The 20519-nt window shown below is 38.2% G+C and overlaps 1 protein-coding gene across 4 annotated transcripts in view; it reads left to right on the top strand.

Annotated features, from left to right (window-relative positions):
- KIF3A (kinesin family member 3A) overlaps nt 1–19067 on the top strand; it is a 49004-nt gene extending 29937 nt beyond the window's left edge. Inside the window, exons 11-19 of one of the 4 annotated variants that reach the window (XM_015140751.3) lie at nt 1–9; nt 3130–3286; nt 3688–3868; nt 4084–4194; nt 4539–4664; nt 6404–6457; nt 6810–6878; nt 7771–7895; nt 10379–11508. In XM_015140751.3, the coding sequence (XP_014996237.1) occupies nt 1–9; nt 3130–3286; nt 3688–3868; nt 4084–4194; nt 4539–4664; nt 6404–6457; nt 6810–6878; nt 7771–7895; nt 10379–10427 (881 nt within the window). In that variant the 3' untranslated portion in view covers nt 10428–11508. Of the gene's footprint in view, nt 10–3129; nt 3287–3687; nt 3869–4083; nt 4195–4538; nt 4665–6403; nt 6458–6809; nt 6879–7770; nt 7896–8523; nt 14464–18152 lie in introns of those variants that run through there. The other 3 variants (XM_078005177.1, XM_015140755.3, XM_078005176.1) reach the window with 3 other exon arrangements.
- The last annotated feature ends 1452 nt before the right edge of the window (nt 19068–20519 follow it).

Raw genomic sequence — 20519 nt, 5'->3', positions numbered from 1 at the left:
ATCAAGCAGGTTGGTGTGATTGATTTGCACTCCACATGGTACAATTATTTATCCTATAAAGAACTATGTTATTTAAATACATTAAATTTTTAAAATTTAATACTTTTTTTTTTTTTGGCCAGGTAAGTATCTATCTTTTGTATTTTTAACACTCTTTCAACTTTAGCTTTTAAAAAGAACTTCATTTTTTTTCCTAAATTCTTAAACACCCATTAAGCCAAATTTTGGAAATACAAGTGTAAATTATTTCACATTCAAACATTTTTCTCCTTTTTTTAAAAAGCCAAGAATCAGATGCCTGGTTATGCCGTGGGTGCTTATGTAATAAAAATGATTCAGTTAGGACTGCCCTGAAGTTCTTCCCCTTTAACTTACCCTGGCCAGTTTACCTTCACAATATTAGAGCACATGGCAAAGGGCAATAAAAAATGTTGCTACTTATGTCTGGTTTAATTAAATACTGTTTATGGCATTAACTCTTTTTTTTTTTTTTTTTTTTTTTTTTTTTTTGAGACGGAGTCTCGCTCTGTCGCCCAGGCTGGAGTGCAGTGGCCGGATCTCAGCTCACTGCAAGCTCCGCCTCCCAGGTTTACGCCATTCTCCTACGTCAGCCTCCCGAGTAGCTGGGACTACAGGCGCCCGCCACCTCGCCTGGCTAGTTTTTTGTATTTTTTTAGTAGAGACGGGGTTTCACCGTGTTAGCCAGGATGGTCTCAATCTCCTGACCTCGTGATCCGCCCGTCTCGACCTCCCAAGGCATTAACTTTTAAAAATATTTATTTGCCTGAATTTTGTGCTGAATTTTATCATGCATTGTTAGAAATAGATTTCTTTTTTGTTTGGTTTGTTTAATAAGGTTTTTTTTTTAAAAAAAAGTCTTAAAAAATACATGTAAAAGTGACTTTTAGTGATGTCACATTTTTAAATACCTGGTTAGGAGAGTTAGTACATATTCACATTTAGCTTAAAATATTATTTGTGAAGAAATATAATGATTTATCAGAGTGATTTTGGCTAGAGTAATATGTTACTTAAATATTAGGCTTTTGAAACTAACCCTGGCTATATCTCTTTGATTGTCTTCATGAAAGTGTTACAAGACCACAATAAGACTTTTGCTGCTAAAGTATCAGTTTGGAAACATACCTGAAAAGTTTTAAATTACTAATGTAATGTATTAATTCATGAACAGTTATGTGTCTTTGTATTTCTACATATAAAATCTTTTTATTAAAAAAATCTTTTTATTTTACTGCTTCTTAATAGGTTTTGAAACTGTTTTTAACTATTAAAACAATTAGAACCCTTGAAGCCTGTACATACTACTGTTCATATGTTGATTAGATCATTTCCTCTATACTGTTAGCATCACTGTCTTCATGCATTTATTATTTTTATCTTAACATATGTCCCATTTTGTCTTTAAATACTTATAATTCTGAGGTGGAAAGCAAGTTACACTTTTTTGAATGTGTATATTTACTATATACCTGAACTGATACTTTGTAGCTTCAAATTTCTAAGACATAGTATAACTAATGGGAAGTACTATGGGAATAGTAGTTAAATTATTTTAAAGTTATTTTTTAATAGCTAATTCGTAAGATTCAATACAGATGACTGTGCCAAACAAGCCAGTAAATAGAATCAGTCTACATCCTGACTTTTGGAATGCAATTAATCACACCACACCAAAGCATGAATTTGGATCAGTGCTTTTATTTACTCTTTTGTTTCATTTGTCTCGTGCCTTAGGTTTGCTTTGGACTTACAGTTCTATAGAAGTAATGTATTTTAAACCCTTGAGTTTTTTACGTAATTTTGTCCTGAAGAGTTAAAGCCTATTAATGATTCTTCATTTCATAGTTCCTGAAAGAATATACTCAGTTATGTATCTCCATCATAATTGTTTTTCAGTTCTTTTACCTTGTTAGGTGGTGGGGGGTTAGCTTTTGGGTGGAGACATTAACAATTTATAAACTCTTATGATTTACACTCTTCTTCTATAGTTCTTTGGGAAGGAAGTTAAGAATGACAGAAAGGTTCTAGGAGAGCCTCAGACCAATTCTATGAAAAATTTTATTGGTTTTCTGAAGGAATGTATGTTTCTAAGAAACTGTATGACCAGAAATGAATTGTCTTTGATTCAGTTTCATAACCAGTTTAATAAGCTAGTTTTATTTTCTCGTTTTATTTGGATTTTATGATTTTGAAATTCATTAATAAACTTTCCTTGAGCACCTGTTACATGTATGTAAAATACTTTATTAGACATTATTAGCAAAAATAATCAATTGGAAACCGTATTCCAGCTTTATTATTTGGTAGCATTTCTACTTATATTTGACACTTGGCATGGTTACTCTGACTTAGGGAGCCTTCGAGTCCTGAGTTTGACATAATAGCAAGCTATTTTAGTTGTTCCTTTAGTGTATGATGATATATCTTGACAGCTCAGCTGAGGAGCGAAATGCTTGGTTAATTACTGTGTATGTAACTGTTACATAATTACATAGCATAGAATTTTTTCCTTTGAAAGTATGCTGTGAAATTAAATACTTTAATGTTATTTAACAAACATTTTAGAAAAACTCTGAAAAATATATTAAAACTACTTGATACAAATTCTGCTTGATATTTTTATCTGTGCGTTTTATACCTATATGTGACTTTTATTCACTTGTTTTATGTGAAATTGGGAAATATATTTTAAGGAGTCACTTGATTTTGTACTTGGTTATCAAGAAAAAGTAACTGAAGAATCATGTTGCTTTTTTTTAAACCTGTATTTGTTATCTGGGGACATAATTGTTTTTTTTAATTTGGCTTTCCTGTTAATCTTTCTTTTCCTATTACTTAGCTCATCTATTTTGCTTCTCTTTCACTTTTGTTCTTAGTTATCATTGTAAAATTGGACAACAGTTTGAATTTAGCAATGAGTTATAAAGTTCTTCTAGGAACATAATAAATGGAAATGCATGGTATTATTGGTTTGATTTCCTTAAAATATTGATAATTGGTTTTGTATTATTGAGGAGTGTAGGCATTTCTACATTGAAGGAGGTAATTTATATAAGTCTGGAACATTGACTCATTTTAGTGATTATTTCAATTAAATGATTCAAATAGGAAAAAAGAAAGTATCCCCAGACAAGATGATTGAAATGCAAGCAAAAATTGATGAGGAGAGAAAAGCACTTGAAACAAAGCTCGACATGGAAGAAGAAGAAAGAAACAAGGCTAGAGCTGAATTAGAGAAACGAGAAAAAGATCTTCTTAAAGCCCAGTGAGTATTATTGAATTGAGATGAATTCATGATTTAAATTTCTGTTTTTTCATAGGATATATAAAATAGGAAAATTGAATAGTAATTAAAAGCTTGATTTTTGTCTCCAGTGTAACTATTTTTGGATAGAAGGGTCTATTGTATATAGTATATTTCTAAAAACTAGATCTGTTTTGATTATTTTATTTCCGCATGATAGGAGAACATATCAATGAATTAGAATGAGTTATAGATTAAATGAGAAATCGATACTACACAGTGGTATAATTTGGTAGAGATGTTACATAATTATATTTGTATTTTGAAATTGTATATCCAAATTTTTGTTAAATTTTGGGAAATGTTATTAGTAGAATAATAGATGATCAGTGAATATAGAGTATCCTCATTCTAATCAACAGACAAGAGCATCAGTCTTTGCTGGAAAAATTATCTGCCCTGGAAAAGAAGGTAATTGTTGGTGGGGTTGATTTGTTGGCCAAAGCTGAGGAACAAGAGAAACTTCTTGAAGAATCTAACATGGAACTGGAAGAAAGGAGGAAAAGAGCAGAGCAACTTCGCAGAGAACTTGAGGAAAAAGAGGTAATGTGACTTTCTGTTTTTAGTTTGGTATTTTGCCGGCGAGATTTAACTTTTCTAGTGGAAAGCTAAATATCTATAATCGTATTGAAATTTTAAAGCATGTTTATGGATTGCTTTGAAGATCAGAGTTGCTAAGATCATTTATGTCATTTGTTAAAGAATTAGATATTTGATTTTACAAAGAAAATTCTGAAGTTTACTAATTTTTGTCATAGCAAGAACGCTTGGATATTGAAGAAAAATATACCAGCTTGCAAGAGGAAGCACAGGGAAAGACCAAGAAGTTAAAGAAAGTTTGGACTATGCTGATGGCTGCAAAATCAGAGGTTGGTTCTCTTAGAAATTACCTACTAATGCAGTTCTGAATTTTTGAAAAAGGAGTTGTTTGATTAAGAATTTATAAGTAATCATAATGTGAGCTTATAATTTAAAAGAAATAAAATATTTATCCTTTATGCGCAATTTTTAATTTTATCTATTAGGCTAAGTTGTTTCTTTTCAACCTTAACGAATAGTGTAGAATAGATGCTGATAGTGTCACGCTGTTTATCATTTTTATAAAAGAACTAGGTAAGCTCTCACAAGGTCTCTTAGACAAGCGTCCTATGTGAGATGGTGCTGTTTGGTAGTTAAAGTCTTGTTCATAATATTTTTATGGATTTTCTGGTAGATGGCTGATCTTCAGCAGGAACATCAGAGGGAAATTGAAGGTCTACTGGAGAATATTCGGCAACTTAGCCGGGAGCTTCGACTTCAGATGCTTATTATTGATAATTTTATACCTCGGGATTATCAGGTAAAAAGGAAGTTCTCTGACCCAGATAGTCACTTGACTGGGGTTAAAGAACAAGGATTTCTAATTTAATTGATGGTAAATACTTAATACTTCAGTTATTGAATGTACAATATTTTGAACAAATGCCATCACTTTTCACTTTAGTTGTTAACTTTTCTTAATACATAATCTGTGTTTGAGTATCTAAGGATCTCAATGAGAATTTTTTTTTTTTTTTTTTTTTTTTTTTTGAGACGGAGTCTTGCTCTGTCGCCCAGGCTGGAGTGCAGTGGCCGGATCTCAGCTCACTGCACGCTTCGCCTCCCGGGTTTACGCCATTCTCCTGCCTCAGCCTCCCGAGTAGCTGGGACTACAGGCGCCCGCCACCTCGCCCAGCTAGTTTTTTGTATTTTTTAGTAGAGACGGGGTTTCACCGTCTTAGCCAGGATGGTCTCGATCTCCTGACCTTGTGATCCGCCCGTCTCGGCCTCCCAAAGTGCTGGGATTACAGGCTTGAGCCACCGCGCCCGGCCTCAATGAGAATTTTTTAACCTTTTAGATGAACTCAGATTCATGTACATGCAATCAGAATCAAGGTGTGGGTCCCATTCCTACATTCAGTGCCCAGTATCGTACAAGTAGAATAAATGGAACCCCTATGCTACCTTTTTCTCCCTGCTGTGGATGCTGATTCTTTTGTGTGTGTGTGTATGTGGTAAAATGTAGATAGCATGAAATTTACCATCTTAGCTATTTTAAGTGTGCAGTTCAGTGGCATTTAGGACATTCATATTGTTGTGCAGCCTGCACCATCATTCATCTCCAGATGGATGCTAATTCTTAGTACTAGTATAATTTTAAAATCTCAGCCTCTATTTTTTTTTAATCCAAAATTTGTCTTTCCAGTACATTTTGGTAAACTTTAACATTATGATTTTTTTTTTTTTTGTAAGGGAGGGAGAGACACCCTGTTGCCTAGGCTGGAGTACAGTGGTGTGATCTTGGCTCACTGCAACCTTCGCCCTCAGGGTTCAAGCGATTCTCATGCCTCAGCCTCCTGAGTAGCTGGGATTACAGGTGTGCACCACCACACCCAGCTAATTTTTGTATATTTAGTAGAGCCAGGGTTTAGCCATGTTGGCCAGGCTGGTTTTGAATTCCTGAGCTCAGGTGATCTGCTCGTTTTGGCTTCCCAAAGTCCTGGGATTACTAGGTGTGAACCACCATGCCTGGCCAATTTTTTAAAAAATCTGTTTTAACTCTCAATACAACTTTAAGAAATTTGTCTGAAAATAAGTCTTAGTCTTTTTTTTTTTTTTTTTTGGACCACAGGTACATGGAATTAATCCTGGGTTCATGGTACATTCTCCTTATTGGTCCTAGGATGGCCTGCTTTTATTTAGTTATTTTTGTAATGAACTCATCACCCAAAACAAAAGCTAGGACCCTGGTAATAACCTACTTCTAACCAAACAGTTTCCCCTTCCCTTATTTCATTCCTTTGCCTCTTCCAACCCAAGGTAATCATTATCTTGATTCCCGAGTTTCTCATTCTGTTGTTTTTTCATTTTTATTTAGTTTTATTGCATCTACATCCATTCCTAAGAAATATATATTTTAGAATTTATAAAAAGGTTATATCAGTATATAATGTTTTGAGACTTTTATTACTCAATGTTATTAAGATTTTAGTTGTATGACTTCAATATTTTAAATGTTATTAAATATTAAAAATAGACTCTCTTTCATCCTTTTAAAAGGAAATGATTGAAAACTATGTCCATTGGAATGAAGACATAGGAGAATGGCAGCTAGTGAGTATTACCTTAATTCTTTCATGAGAGTACTTCCTATGGTCTAGATATTGTGCTGGCTACAACGGGGAGGAACGTGGTCCAGTGGATGAATCAGATGAGAATCCAGTAGGGCAGATAAAATATTTTTCTAATTCTGTGTAATTAATTGTAACATACAGATCATGGTCTGGGTGGAAATGGGCAGGGTCAGGGGCTATGTGGGACTAAGTGACCTCTGGGGCCCTTTCTGCTCCAGCATTCAAATCATGTTTTACTAGTGTAATATTAGGATTTCTCAGTTAGTTGCCTCACTCACAGTATTGATTACTAATTAAGACATTTCTCTCTCTCCCCCGTTTCTTTTTTTGAGAAATGTGTTGCCTATACAGGAAATAACATGAGGAAGCAAACCCCAGTACCTGATAAAAAGGAGAAAGATGTAAGAGTACTTCTTTAAAAAACACAAAACTACAGTTGTTTCTTTATAGGAATATGAGTCATTAAATTGTATTATCAACCTGATATCTGTTAATCAGCTGTGCTGAGAAACGGGCTGATCTTTTGGGAATAAAGGCTCTAGGATGGGGTGATGAGGAGGACCGTTCTGCTTACCATCAGTCTTGATGTCAGGCTTATTCCCACCATAAGACGGCATGGAGTCACTCTTTGGAGTCCTCTTTTCACTACCACTCTGGGTCATAGGGTTATGGGTAGAGACTAGAATGTGTCTGTCTTTCTCTTCAAAGCTAGTTCTAGTCATAGGTCAAGAAGAGGAGGGAGCAGGCTGGGCGCGGTGGCTCACGCCTGTAATCCCAGCACTTTGGGAGACGGAGGCGGGTGGATCACGAGGTCAGGAGATCGACACCATCCTGGCTAACACGGTGAAACCCCATCTCTACTAAAAAAATACAAAAAAAATTAGCCGAGCGCGGTGGCGGGCGCCTGTAGTCCCAGCTACTCTGGAGGCTGAGGAAGGAGAATGGCGTGAACCCGAAGTCGGAGCTTGCAGTGAGCTGAGATTGCGCCACTGCACTCCAGCCTGGGCGACAGAGCGAGACTCCGTCTCAAAAAAAAGAAGAGGGAGCAGCTTTAAGAAAAACAGCAGCAGTTTTTCTTTGTGTGGAAGGAAATTTATAGTGTGTCAGGGCTTCTTACTCACCAACCTTGGTGAGTACGTTTTAGATACTGGGATTAGAAGATGATGTCGTTAGACGTTTCTTTGGTTTTAGTTTCTGCAGGTTTTTTTGAGGAGTTTATTCAGTATTTTAAATCTTCCCCCAAATCTGGCTTAACTCTTTCCCTTAAGAGTGCTTTGTGTTTGTTTCTTTTAGCCCTTTGAAGTGGACCTTTCTCATGTGTATCTTGCCTATACTGAGGAGAGTCTGCGTCAGTCTTTGATGAAACTAGAAAGACCACGAACTTCAAAGGGGAAAGCCAGGCCAAAGACAGGGAGAAGGTAAGGACTGTCCTTGAATCTGATGTAATGAAGGCATTGAGGTATTCTAATTAGATACATGTACAGGAAGTTAACATTTATTTAGTTAAAATATAATACATATTTTAGCTGATTTATTAAAAATCAAATTCCTGGCCAGGTGCGGTAGCTCACGCCTGTAATCCCAGCACTTTGGGAGGCCGAGGCAGGCAGATCATTTGAGATCAGGAGTTTGAGACTAGCCTGGCTAACATGGTGAAACCCCCGTCTCTACTAAAAATACAAAAATTAGCCAGGCATGGTGGCTGGTGCCTGTAATCCCAGCTACTCGGAAGGCTGAGGCAGGAGAATCACTTGAACCTAGGTTGTAGTTAGCCAAGATCATGCCACTGAATTTCAGCCTGGGTGGCAGAGCAAGACTTGGTCTCAAAAAAAAAAAAAAAAAATCAAATTCCTTGTGTATTAGAATTTGAGTAAATAAAATCTGGCCAAAGAATTAAGGTCTTCCAACTTCTTAGGCTCCTGAGTAATAGAATTTATTTTTAATTCACTCTGTTATTTCCGAAATGTATAATGGGTTTAATTCCTTAATTCTTAGACTAATTCTTCTTATGAAATGCTAATTAATTTGCCTGTTTGGTCTCCCAAGGTATTGTATTCAGCTGGTTAGTTTTTCTGTCACAGTACCCCAAGAACCTTGATTTCCTCAGTCACCAGCTAAGGAGAACTTCCTTGGACATTTTCCCCTCTCCTTTGGGCACTGGTTTTGACTGTTGGGTAGTCTGCATGTATCATCACATAAGCTCAGGGAAATCGGGATATGGGAGTCCTGGGCTGGAGCTTATTTTTTCCTTTCCCTTTCCTACATCAAGGACTCTTCAGTTTATTTAAGCTGATTTTAAGACTCTGGGGCTCCTGAAATGTAGAAAATAATAAGCTGCTTTGTTCCCTACTTTGAGTGCATGGACTTTCAAGTTACATGTGGGATGAAGTTGTATGGTTTTGATATTTTTGTGTTACATAATCTCACAGACATGACTTAACACTTAAAAATTTGGGAAGGTTGAACTCAGGGTTGGGCAAACAGTTGAATATTAAAAATGTACAAATTTTTACATTCTGTAGCATTTAGGTGAGGGGTTAAAAACTTTCCTATACCAACACATGCCGTGCATATTATGAGTGAAGCAAATCATTTCTAAGAAACACGAGTCCCTTTAGATGTATCTTTTACTTTTCCATTTTTAATAAAATGACAATGCAAGTGTGATGATAATCGGTAAGACATTTGTCCTCAGCGTAGGAGGAAAATTGGCAGTGGTGAGCAGTCCTGTCTAAAGTGAGTGGCTGCTATTCTCTTCCTAGTTATCTATGGAAATAGAGGGCTCATTGTTTCTGGATCTTCTCTTTTCTTTTTTTTTTTTGAGATGGAGTCTCACTCTGTTGCCCAGGCTGGAGTGCCCTGAGTAGCTGGGATTACTGGCACCTGCCACTGCACCCGGCTAATTTCAGTATTTTTACTAGAGATGGGGTTTTGCCATGTTGGCCAGGCTGGTCTCGAACCCCTGACTTCGGGTGATCTGCCCACCTCAGCCTCCCAAAGTGTTAGGATTACAGGCGTGAGCCACCGTGCCTGGCCTGGATCTTCTCTTTTCTAAGGAAGAGCCAGAAATTGGAATTATTTACTTGAGATCTCTCGGTTTTAGTTACTGTTTTTTTTTTTTTTAAACTGTATGGACCCTAAAGCAAACGAATAAATAATATGATATTTGAATACATTTTCCAGAACACCCATTTTAAGATATGTCATTTTTTTAGTTTAACATTAAAAAAAATCGTGTGGCCCAATATTATATGAGCCACTCACCATCTCTGTTTACTAGAATTGGCCTGCTATAACCATGGAAACCCTAAGAAAATGATAGCCATAAACATGGATGAATACATGCATTAAATGGCTTATTGATGTTATATTACATTATATGATATGTTCAATGTGGTGTTCCTCATTAGAAACACATAGTTAGATGGGTTGGTCAAAATTGCAATAAATATAATACATTAATATAGCATTTCCGTAAATCCCTACATACGCATCTGTGAGATGTTGCCTGAGATGATTTGTTTCTGATTTCCTCTGAATGCACTTGTACCTTTTCGAGTACCTCAGAAGAGATAATCAGGGGGTTCAAATCTGGCAAGCATGCAGCTCACTTTGCCTGGCCACATGACCTAGTCCAGTCTTGGAAATTATCACCTGTCCTGTCCCTCACTATCTGGCATAATGGGGTGGGCTGCCATCCTCTTGCATTTACTCTAAGTCAACTTCCTGTAGCCTGAAAAGGTGAGCATTAATTGAACACTTACCATGATCAAACGTGTCAAATTTTGGCTTGTTTCCAGACTCTATACAGGCCACCCCATATTTTCTATATAATGTAAAATGTTTGCATTTCAGTCTTTTAAGAAAGCATTCATGCTTGCTTTTTTTCTTCTCCAAACAGAAAGCGTTCTGCAAAGCCTGAAACTGTAATTGACTCTTTACTACAGTAAATGTTACAGACTTAAAGTCACAATAAAAATTAGTGATATTCTCATGCCTGTACAAAATCTTTAATTAAAACAGTGAAGACTTCTCTATAATTTCAGTTGATGGAAGCTGTAGATCAATGAATAAGACTGGAAATAATAATTTGCTTAATAACTTTTAGTCTACATATATTAATATAACATTAAAATTGTACAACTGGTGATTGTTCAAATTGTCGTACTACTACTCTTCAATTGTACTGTGCAGGGAAGTTGGGGGAGCAGTTCATACTATAGAGAGTTACATTTTAGATGTATGTGTAAATTGATTAGCTATTTATCCAACTACTGTATATTTAGGTAACTAGAATTTCAAAATAGAAAAAAAAACTGTGTCCTGTTTTGCACATAGAAAGAAGCAGATCAGATTGTCCTATGTTACACTGTTATATATGAATGTTTGGACTGTACATCTAAGAAATGATTCCGTCCTAACACTAACCCACCCAGCCTGTTTAAACACATTCTAATTGTCTAACATTTGTTGCATTTTAAGTATGAGATGACTGATCTTATTGATGTTCTGTAGAAAATTTTATAATTTAACAATCTTTGCGAGTATACATGTTTTTTAAAAAGTTGAAAATGTTTCATCTGAACCTTTCCTAACTTTTTTTTTTGCCAGTTTGAGTTCAAATCAAATACATCTTATGTTCTGGTTTCATGTTCTCTTGAAATATTGAATTGTACGTAAATATAAAGGATCTACTGTTGCAGAAAATTAAGAAGCTAAGTACTGCTCAGTTATCTTTGCCTGCATGTGTATTTTTAAAAATTCACTCTGAAGTGTAACTTACGGATGCTTTTCTTTGAGTTCTAAATTTTGGTGGGAATTACTTTATATCTCCCAGTTGAGAAGGTCTCCATTTTCCAGAAAATACAGCTAAGCAAGAAAAATATCTTTTAAATACTTTGCCTTTAAAACACTTTTTATTTTGTTTTTCTGTTTTAAAAATAAAATATTATTTTCTGAATTTCTTCTATTGAGTAATCCAGTTAGACCATATTCCTCTACAAATAAAAACTATGTTGATTTCATAGTAAAGTAAGCTGTAATAGAATTATTTTTTTCTGTTGTTGGCTGCTTATGAAATTTTTATTTTATTTTATTTTTAAAGTTATGCTACTCCTGGCGGGGCACAGGGGCTCACGCCTGTAATCCCAGCACTTTGGGAGGCCAAGGCAGGTGGATCACTTGAGGTCAGGAGTTCAAGACCAGCCTGGCCAACATGGTGAAACCCTGTCTTTAGTACAGATACAATAATTAGCTGGGTGTGGTGGCACACGCCTGTAATCCCACCTACTTGGGAGACTGAGGCAGGAGAATCACTTGAACCTGGGAGGCAGAGGTTGCAGTGAGCCAAGATGGCATCACTACACTCCAGCCTGGGTGATAGGGCAAGACTCCACCTCAAAAAATAAAAATAAAAGTAAAGTTATGCTACTCCTAAACCACTTAATATATGTTTTGTGGTTTTCAAAATTATGTAATCAGCCCTGAAACACATTGGTTGAAAATATTTTGAGACTTTATAAGTTAGTATTTATTAAATTAATATTATTTTAATAAGTTTTGTTAAATCTTAGTTTAATGACAAAGCTGTGTATAGAGTAGGGGTGAGTGAAGGTGGAGTACTGGTGAGGTGGTAATAAAAATGTATCCATAAATTTCAAGTCCATTCCATAATTGGAACACTGAATGTCCTGTGTGTGGTGAACATTTTCTAGGTGATTAGAATTGCATTTCACTGGCAGCATTTATTTGTGGTATGTAAGATAGCTAGAAGTTTATTACTTAACTCTGTGGGGCATTGTTTAAATACTGTGAAGAGTTGAGGTAAATATGTGTCTTGTAAAAGCTTTGTGTGATCAGAATATTTTGGTAATTATAAAATGTTTTTGATGATACACATTTAACTCTGTTAGTAATTACTGTAAAGATATCTTAATTTTACCAGTTGAAAAAAAAAATGCTTCTTTTTAAAAGTTCATGTTTCTAACCTTTACAATTCAGTTAATAGGAAAGGAGTAACTTTTAAATCAAGCTTTAAAACATGGAAATTTAAGCCAGTATGTTAGATGTTTTTTCTATCCCACCCTACCATGATAATAAAAAGAAATCTATAAAAAGTCAAAATAAAAAGCCGATCTATAGAAAGTCAATTGAGAATTTCTTAAAGCAGGCTACTATAGCAGGGGTGTTTGCTTGTTTGGAGACAGAGTCTTGCTCTATTACCTAGGCTGGAGTGCAGTGGGATGATCTCGGCTCACTGCAACCTCTGTCTCTTCAGCCTCCTGAGTTGCTGGAACTACACCTGTATGCCTCCATGCTTGGCTAATTTTTGTGTTTTTTTGTAGAGAGGGGGTTTTGCCACATTGCCCAGGCTGGTGTCTAACTCCTAGAGCTTAAGTGATCTACCTGCCTCAGCCTCCCAAAGTGCTGGGATTACAGGCGTGATTATAGGCCTTGAGCCACCACACCCCACCTACTATAGCAGTTTTTTTAAAAAAGCATTATGTTAAAACTGATTATACCAGATGGACATTAAATATCCATCTCAGAAATACCAAAAATTTGATATTTAAGCCTGGCCTGAATTTTTTTTTTTTTTTTTTTTTTTTTTTTGAGACAGAGTCTCACTCTGTCGCCCAGGCTGGAGTGCAGTAGCGCGATCTTGGCTCATTGCAACCTCCGCCTCCTGGGTTCAAGCAATTCTCCTGCCTTAGCCTCCTGAGTAGCTGGGATTATAGGCAGGCGCCACCACGCCCTGCTAATTTTTGTATTTTTTTTAGTAGAGACCAGGTTTCACCATGTTGGCCAGGCTGGTCTCAAACTCCTGACCTTGTGATCTACCCGCCTCGGCCTCCCAAAGTGCTAGGATTACAGGTGTGAGCCACCACACCTGGCCTCAAGCCTGGTCTGAATATCTATGTGCAAATATGGGACACTGACTTCAGAGCTATTCATTTAGCTCCAGTCATAGCAATTCTGTAGTTTCCTCACATTTACTGTGTCTTTGTCCATAAATGAAATATTTTGTATGGTCAGTGTTAATTTCCTGAGACAATATAGATGAACATACTTGCTCATTTTTTGAAATAAATATGCAGATTTAAAATGAGTGGCACATACATATAAATAGGTTATTGAATGGGTATTCTCTTTTCCCTTTAATTTAAAAAGTAATATTTATTTATTAAAAGAAGCATTGGTAGAATTATTGGTTTATAGTATCTTCTTTAATAATCCTTACAATTACATATACTAATAGGATGTTAAAATTATCATAGTGTTTCCTATTTGTGTTTAGATTCTTATAAAGCATGAGATGAGTAATCAAGGGGAGGGTTACATCTCCATGTTTGCCCCATGAATAGAATCCATTTGACAAGCCATTTCATTTCCTTTCTGGAGAAAGGGAGTTTTTTTTTTTTTGTTGTTGTTGTTGTTGTTTTCTTTTTGCAGCAAAAATTTAAGGTTGTTTTGGGGGAGGGGGTGGTGCTACTTCCTCTGTAACATGTTTTTAAAACTATGATTATGGTTTTTGGTTGTTTTTTGTTTTGTTTGTTTCTTTTTAGTCTGTTTTTAATATCCTTCCCCTTCACTCTTAAGGAAAGTCTTCTTCTTTCCTACAGGCTGTGAATTAAGGAATGGGTAATGTTTACATTTAAGTACACCAATGTCTGCCCAATTTCTTAGTGTATACATTTGTTTGTTTTTAATTATTTTTTGTTCTTAAAAATACTAGAAGAAAACATAGATGTTTCTAGTGCCTTTGAACTTACACTGTAGTCTGACTAAATAATGAATAACTTCAGTAGCATTACTATAATACTGTATACTGGCCAGAATTACAAATTGTACAGTTTGTTGCATTAATTTCAGAAGCCACGCTTTCATTGTATTTTATGTATAAATTGTATTTGTTCAAGTTGTATATATTGATATTGTATGTATACATGCAGCATGGTTAAATAAGAATAAAAATCTTTTACCTAATGCCTGTAGTAGTGATCTGCTGCTTTTCTCAACTATCTTTGTGTTTACTTCCACCCTGATATTAATGAGCATGTTCTTTGTGCTTGGCATCTCAATTTGTGGTTAAGAGAGGCCTGTGTAATTTCACACCCAGAAACGCTTAATGTTGTGGGTCTTTTAAGCAGAAATCATGAAGCAAATCTGGGAGAGATGCTATTTACTTCTTTAAACTTTTAGGTTTGGCAGTACATGTGAAGGTTTGTTACATAGGTAAACATGTCATGGGGTTTGTTGTACAGATTGTTTCATCACCCAGGTATTAAGCCCACTACCCAATAGTTACCTTTTCTGCTCTTCTCCCTCCTCTCATCCTCTCCCCTCAAGTAGACCCCAGTGTCTGTTGTTTCCTTCTTTGTGTTCATAAGATCTTATCGTTTAGCTCCCACTTATAAGTGACAACATGCGGTATTTGGTTTTCTGTTCCTGTGTTTGCTAAGGATAATAGCCTCCAGCTCTATCCATGTTCCCACAAAAGACATGATCTCATTCTTTTTTATGGCTGCATAATATTCCATGGTGTGTATGTACCACATTTTCTTCATCCAGTGTGTCATTGATGGACATTTAGGTCGATTCCTTAGAGAAATATGTTTTTTAAATTTAATTTAATTTAATTTAATTTAATTTTAGTTTAGTTTAGTTTTTGAGACAGAGTTCCACTCTTGTTGCCCAGGCTGGAGTGCAATGGCAGTCTTAGCTCATTGCAACCTCCACCTCCCGGATTCAAGCGATTCTTCTGCCTCAACCTCCTGAGTAGCTGGGTTTACAGGCATGCACCACTACGCCCAGCTAATTTTGTATTTTTAGTAGAGACGGAATTTCACCATGTTGTTAAGGCTGTTCTCGAACTCCTGACCTCAGGTGATCCACCCGCCTCAGCCTCTCAAAGTGCTGGGATTACAGGCCTGAGCCACTGTGCCCAGCTGGACAAACGTTTTTAAATATGCTTCTTCTCATTGATAAAATGTATTTTTCACCAAAAACACTTTTTTTTTTTTTTTTTGAGACGGAGTTTTGCTCTTGTTGCCCAGGCTGGAGTGCAATGGCACGATCTCCGCTCACTGCAACCTCTGCCCCCCAGGTTCAAGTGATTCTCCTGCCTCAGCCTTCAGAGTACTTGGGACTATAGGCATGCGCCATCATGCCTGGCTAATTTTCTATTTTTAGTGGAGACAGTGTTTCTCCATGTTGGTCAGGCTGGTCTCGAACTCCCAACCTCAGGTGATCCACCCACCTCGGCCTCCCAAAGTGCTGGGATTACAGGTGTGAGCCACCACGCCTGGCCCCAAAAATACTTCTGAGTTTTGTTATCCTTTTCATTAGGTGTTTGAGAACAGAAACCAATTCTCAGGTCACAACTTAAGGAAGTGTGTATGTAGAATGTATTCTATGAAAGGTACCATTACTTAGTGGTAACAGTGCCATGATCTCATTCAGAAGCTTAAAGTATCTCCAACCCAGTAACAATTGGGTTTTTGTTAATCATGTTCTTTTGACAAACATTGTTTACCAGGCACTGTGATTGGCACGCTTAAGAAATGCAAAGTAGAAAACAAGAAATTTTGATTTGTCCACAAGTTTCAAAGGACTTAAATTTTTTTTTTTTTTTTTTTTTTTTTAAGAGAGTCTTGCTCTGTCACCCAGGCTAGAGTGCAGTGGTGCGATCTCAGCTCACTGCAAGCTCCGCCTCCTGGATTCATGCCATTCTTCTGCCTCAGCCTCCCGAGTAACTGGGACCATAGGCACCTGCCACCATGCCCGGCTAATTTTTTGTATTTTTAGTTGAGACAGGGTTTCACCATGTTAGCCAAGATGGTCTCGATCTCCTGACCTCGTGATCTGCCTGCCTCGGCCTCCCAAAGTGCTGGGATTACAGGCATAAGCCACCTCGCCCGGCCTAAAATTTTTATTTTTTAATTGACACATAATTATATTATGAGGTACATTGTGATGTTTTGATACAATATATGATGATCAGATCAGGATAGTTAGCATGTACATCTTCTCAGACATTATTTCCTTGTGTTGTGAACACTCAGTATTTTCTAGCTATTCGAATAGTCATTCTACAGTGCTGTAAAAACACTAGACCTTCTATCTAGCTGTAATTTTGTGTCTCAAATGACTTTGTTTTTAAAGACAGGGTTTTGCCCTATTCCCCAGGCTTGAGTGCAGTGGTGCGTTCATAGCTCACTGCCCCCTTGAACTCCTGGGCTCAAGCAATCCTTCTGCCAGCCCCCTGAGTAACTAGGTGCATGCCCCCACACCTGGCTAATTTTTTATTTTTACTTTTTATTTTTTGAGATGGAGTCTCACTCTGTCACCCGGGCTGGAGTGCAGTGGCACAATCTCAGCTCACTGCAACCTCCGCCTCCCGAGTTCAAGTGATTCTCCTGCCTCAGCCTCCCAAGTAGCTGGTACTACAGACGCACCACCACACCCAGCTTACTTTGTATTTTCAGTAGAGATGGGGTTTCACCATACTGGCCAGGCTGGTTTCGGACTCCTGACCTCGTGATCTGTCCGCCTCAGCTTCCCAAAGCGCTGGGATAACAGGCGTGAGCCGCTGCACCTGCCGTCAAGTGACTTTTTTAAAATGTGGTTTTTGTAGGAGCGGAAACTCCTCTGGCCATTCCAGGGGTCTTCCTCTCCCCCACTTCCAGCTTATGTAAAACTCTTACCTATGTGTAGAACATGAAGACAGAATTAAAGGCCTGCCCTGGCATGTACAAGATAATAAATTGTGCTGCCTTTGCCCCCTTTGCCGCTCTTCTCCAGTTGAGTTCTGGAGCTATGGTATCCAGTTTCATCAAGCAATACCATTGAGCCACTGCCTTACAAAACCTGTTACTGCCTGTGTTGTCGGGATGCTGCTGAAGACATTGTCCATCCTATGATCTTGTGAAGACGTTCAAGAAAAATTTCTTTTTTTTTTTTGAGACGGAGTCTTGCTCTGTCGCCCAGGCTGGAGTACAGTGGCTGGATCTCAGCTCACTGCAAGCTCCGCCTCCCGGGTTTATGCCATTCTCCTGCCTCAGCCTCCGAAGTAGCTGGGACTACAGGCGCCCGCCACCTCGCCCGGCTAGTTTTTTGTATTTTTTAGTAGAGACGGGTTTCACTGGGTTAGCCAGGATGGTCTCAATCTCCTGACCTCGTGATCCGCCCGTCTCGGCCTCCCAAAGTGCTGGGATTACAGGCTTGAGCCACCGCGCCCGGCCAAGAAAAATTTCTTTTAAAGCTAAGTACCGGATTATTATATCAGACTATTTTCTCCCTGCATGTATAAAAAGAGTGAGGTAAAATATGCATTTTCCACTGTGCTTTCACTGATAGGACTATAATATCTGATGACCTGCTTATAGTCTTATTTTTCTCTGGATCATCATTTCCTCCTACTCCCTTTCTTCTTTCGTCCTAATAATGTTATTTTCTGTCTTAATCTTTTCCAATAAATCACTTTGAATCCATTTTTAAAACAAGGTAGAGTAAAAATCACTGAAGACCACCGTTAGCCTGTGTCTTTACAGGAGAAGTTAACACAGTTCTGAAGCCACAGCCTGAACTTAAAGCAAGCTGGAGGAGCCTTCCAAACACATTTATTAATTATTATCTCAATTTCTCTTTCTTAAACTGTTTCATTTGCAAAGCAGATCAGGTATTCAGTCCTTTTTCGGAAGTTGAACGAATGTGTGGGAAAATGATTACGAAGAGGCTACTTCAAAAAGAACCTGTTTCCTCTCAGCATTTATCTTGGGCTTCCTGTGACCCAATCTTCAAGTGACTTTTATCAACGTTATCAGAACATCAGATTGTCTTACCCAAACACGTTTATGGCTCTGACTAAAGAATATGACAGATCAGACATTCCTCTCCACCTGCTCCCCTCCCCCATCCCTTTTTAGAGGGCTGGGGAAATTTTAGTTTTTAATCAAAGGTTTTATTTCTCCAGTTGTGCAAAGGAATTTAACTGGGACTTTACAACTGAATAAAGTATTTCTCAGAGTCGATACTAATCTTAGCAAGAGGATATTGCCTAACCCAACCTAAAAGCAGCAGAGTCATTACAGAAATACTATGTTGGCCTTGATTTCTACCCCACCATGAGTTATGCTACTCACCAGGTAGCCTGTTTTGTTTTTTATTTTTAGAGACAGGGTCTCACTCTGTCACCCAGGTTGAAGTGTAGTGTCACAATCATAGGTTACTCAAACTATGCACCTGGCCTATTTGTGTTTTAGAAAAACAACTGCTGGACCAGGCACGGTGGCTCACGCCTGTAATCCTGGCACTTTAGGAGACTGAGGCTGGCGGATCATGAGGTCAAGAGATCAAGACCATCCTGGCCAACATGGTGAAACCCCGTCTCTACTAAAAATACGGAAAAAGTAGCTGGGCGTGGTGGCATGCACTTGTAGTCCCAGCTACTCAGGAGGCTACTCAGGAGGAGAATCACTTAAACCTGGGAGACAGAGGTTGCAGGGAGCCGAGATCATGCCACTGCACTCCAGCCTGGTGACAGAGTGAGATTCCATCTCAAAAAAAAAAAAAGAAAAGAAAAGAAAAGAGAGAAACAACTGCTGGGGAGATTGTGAAGGATTAGAGGGAGCAAGTCACGGATGATGGTTGGGAGAACAGATGTTATACACACCTATGTCCCAGAGGTGGAAAGGGTCATCAGCCAGAGGAGTAACCGCCCTCTCTTCTCAGCTGTTGTGCTTGCACTCGTGATTGGTATAAACTGAGGGAGCAAATGTGTCCCCTTATTCACGTTGCCTGGGTGTGCGGTGAGCAGACAAAACATCAAAACATATTTTTGTTTGGCTTAACTCTGGCTAATCAGGAACTAGAAGGAGTAGACAGCTTAGAGACTGAAAGTTGGAGTAGGAAGAAGTTGACAGGTTGGATTAGAAGATAGCCACTTTAGGCTGGGTGCGGTGGCTCATGCCTGTAATCCCAGCACTTTGGGAGGCTGAGGTAGGTAGATCACCTGAGCTCAGGAGTTTAAGACCAGCCTGGTCAACACAGTGAAACCCCATCTCTACTAATAATACAAAAAAATGAGCCAGGCGTGGTGGCAGGCACCTGTAATCCCAGCTACTCAGGAGGCTGAGGCAGAAGAATTGCTTGAAGCTGGGAGGTGGAGATTGCCGTGAGCCAAGATCTCCCCACTGCACTCCAGCCTGGGTGACAAAGCGAGACTCTATCTCATTTAAAAAAAAAAAAAAAAAAAAAAAGAGGCACTTTAGAGAGCCAAGGAGAGGGTGTCTGGGTACTTAGGGCAAAAGCCCAGTTGAGGAAATGCTGGGCGTGACAGCTAACTGGGGATTTTAGTACTCCACCTGGGAATGGAACTTCAACTTGAGCTAATAAATTAAATCTAGAAATCAGCTCCAAGACTAGAGAAAGTGCCTGCTTTGCTCCTAGTGGAAGCTGCTAGGAACTGAGAAGTCAGCCCTGTGTGTCATAGGCCAGTCTGTGCCTAGCTCCATAAGAAAGCTCTGTGTTGTACTTAGCCTTGAGATTCTCATCCTTAGATGATGTGGGCACCCTGAGATTATGTGGAGGAGGGCAGAGAAAAACCAAGAGCAGGGTCAATGACATGGAGAGCAACAAGCAGAGCCCCTGTGGCATTTGTAACAGAGGTGACCCTTTGTAACTGTAGCCCAACAATGTTTCAATAAAAGCCATAGATTTGAGCCAAATCATTTTTTGATTCATTTATCCAATAAATAATTATTACCCCCTAGATGCCAGTTACAGATAGTTTATTCATTGGCAAAAGGTGGAGGTAGCTGATTGACAGGAGGGAAAGGTTCAGTCTTGCTGTGGATGTCATATTCCACACGCAGACAAAAGGCGTGTCCCATGAAGCCGGCACGGGCTGTGGCTGAGTTTGCTGCATAAATGTGCTCAGATGACAAGCATCTTAACTTAATCTGAAGTTTTCTCACCCACTGTTTTTATAAGTATCCACCTCAATTTGTGTTCTCATTCTCTTCGGAAATTCAAAGGATTGT

Source organism: Macaca mulatta, chromosome 6 (genome assembly GCF_049350105.2).
Source record: "Macaca mulatta isolate MMU2019108-1 chromosome 6, T2T-MMU8v2.0, whole genome shotgun sequence".
NCBI classification, from domain to species: domain Eukaryota; kingdom Metazoa; phylum Chordata; class Mammalia; order Primates; family Cercopithecidae; genus Macaca; species Macaca mulatta.
The sequence above is the reverse complement of the archived record's forward strand: the minus strand, read 5'-3'. Positions and strand labels throughout refer to the sequence as shown.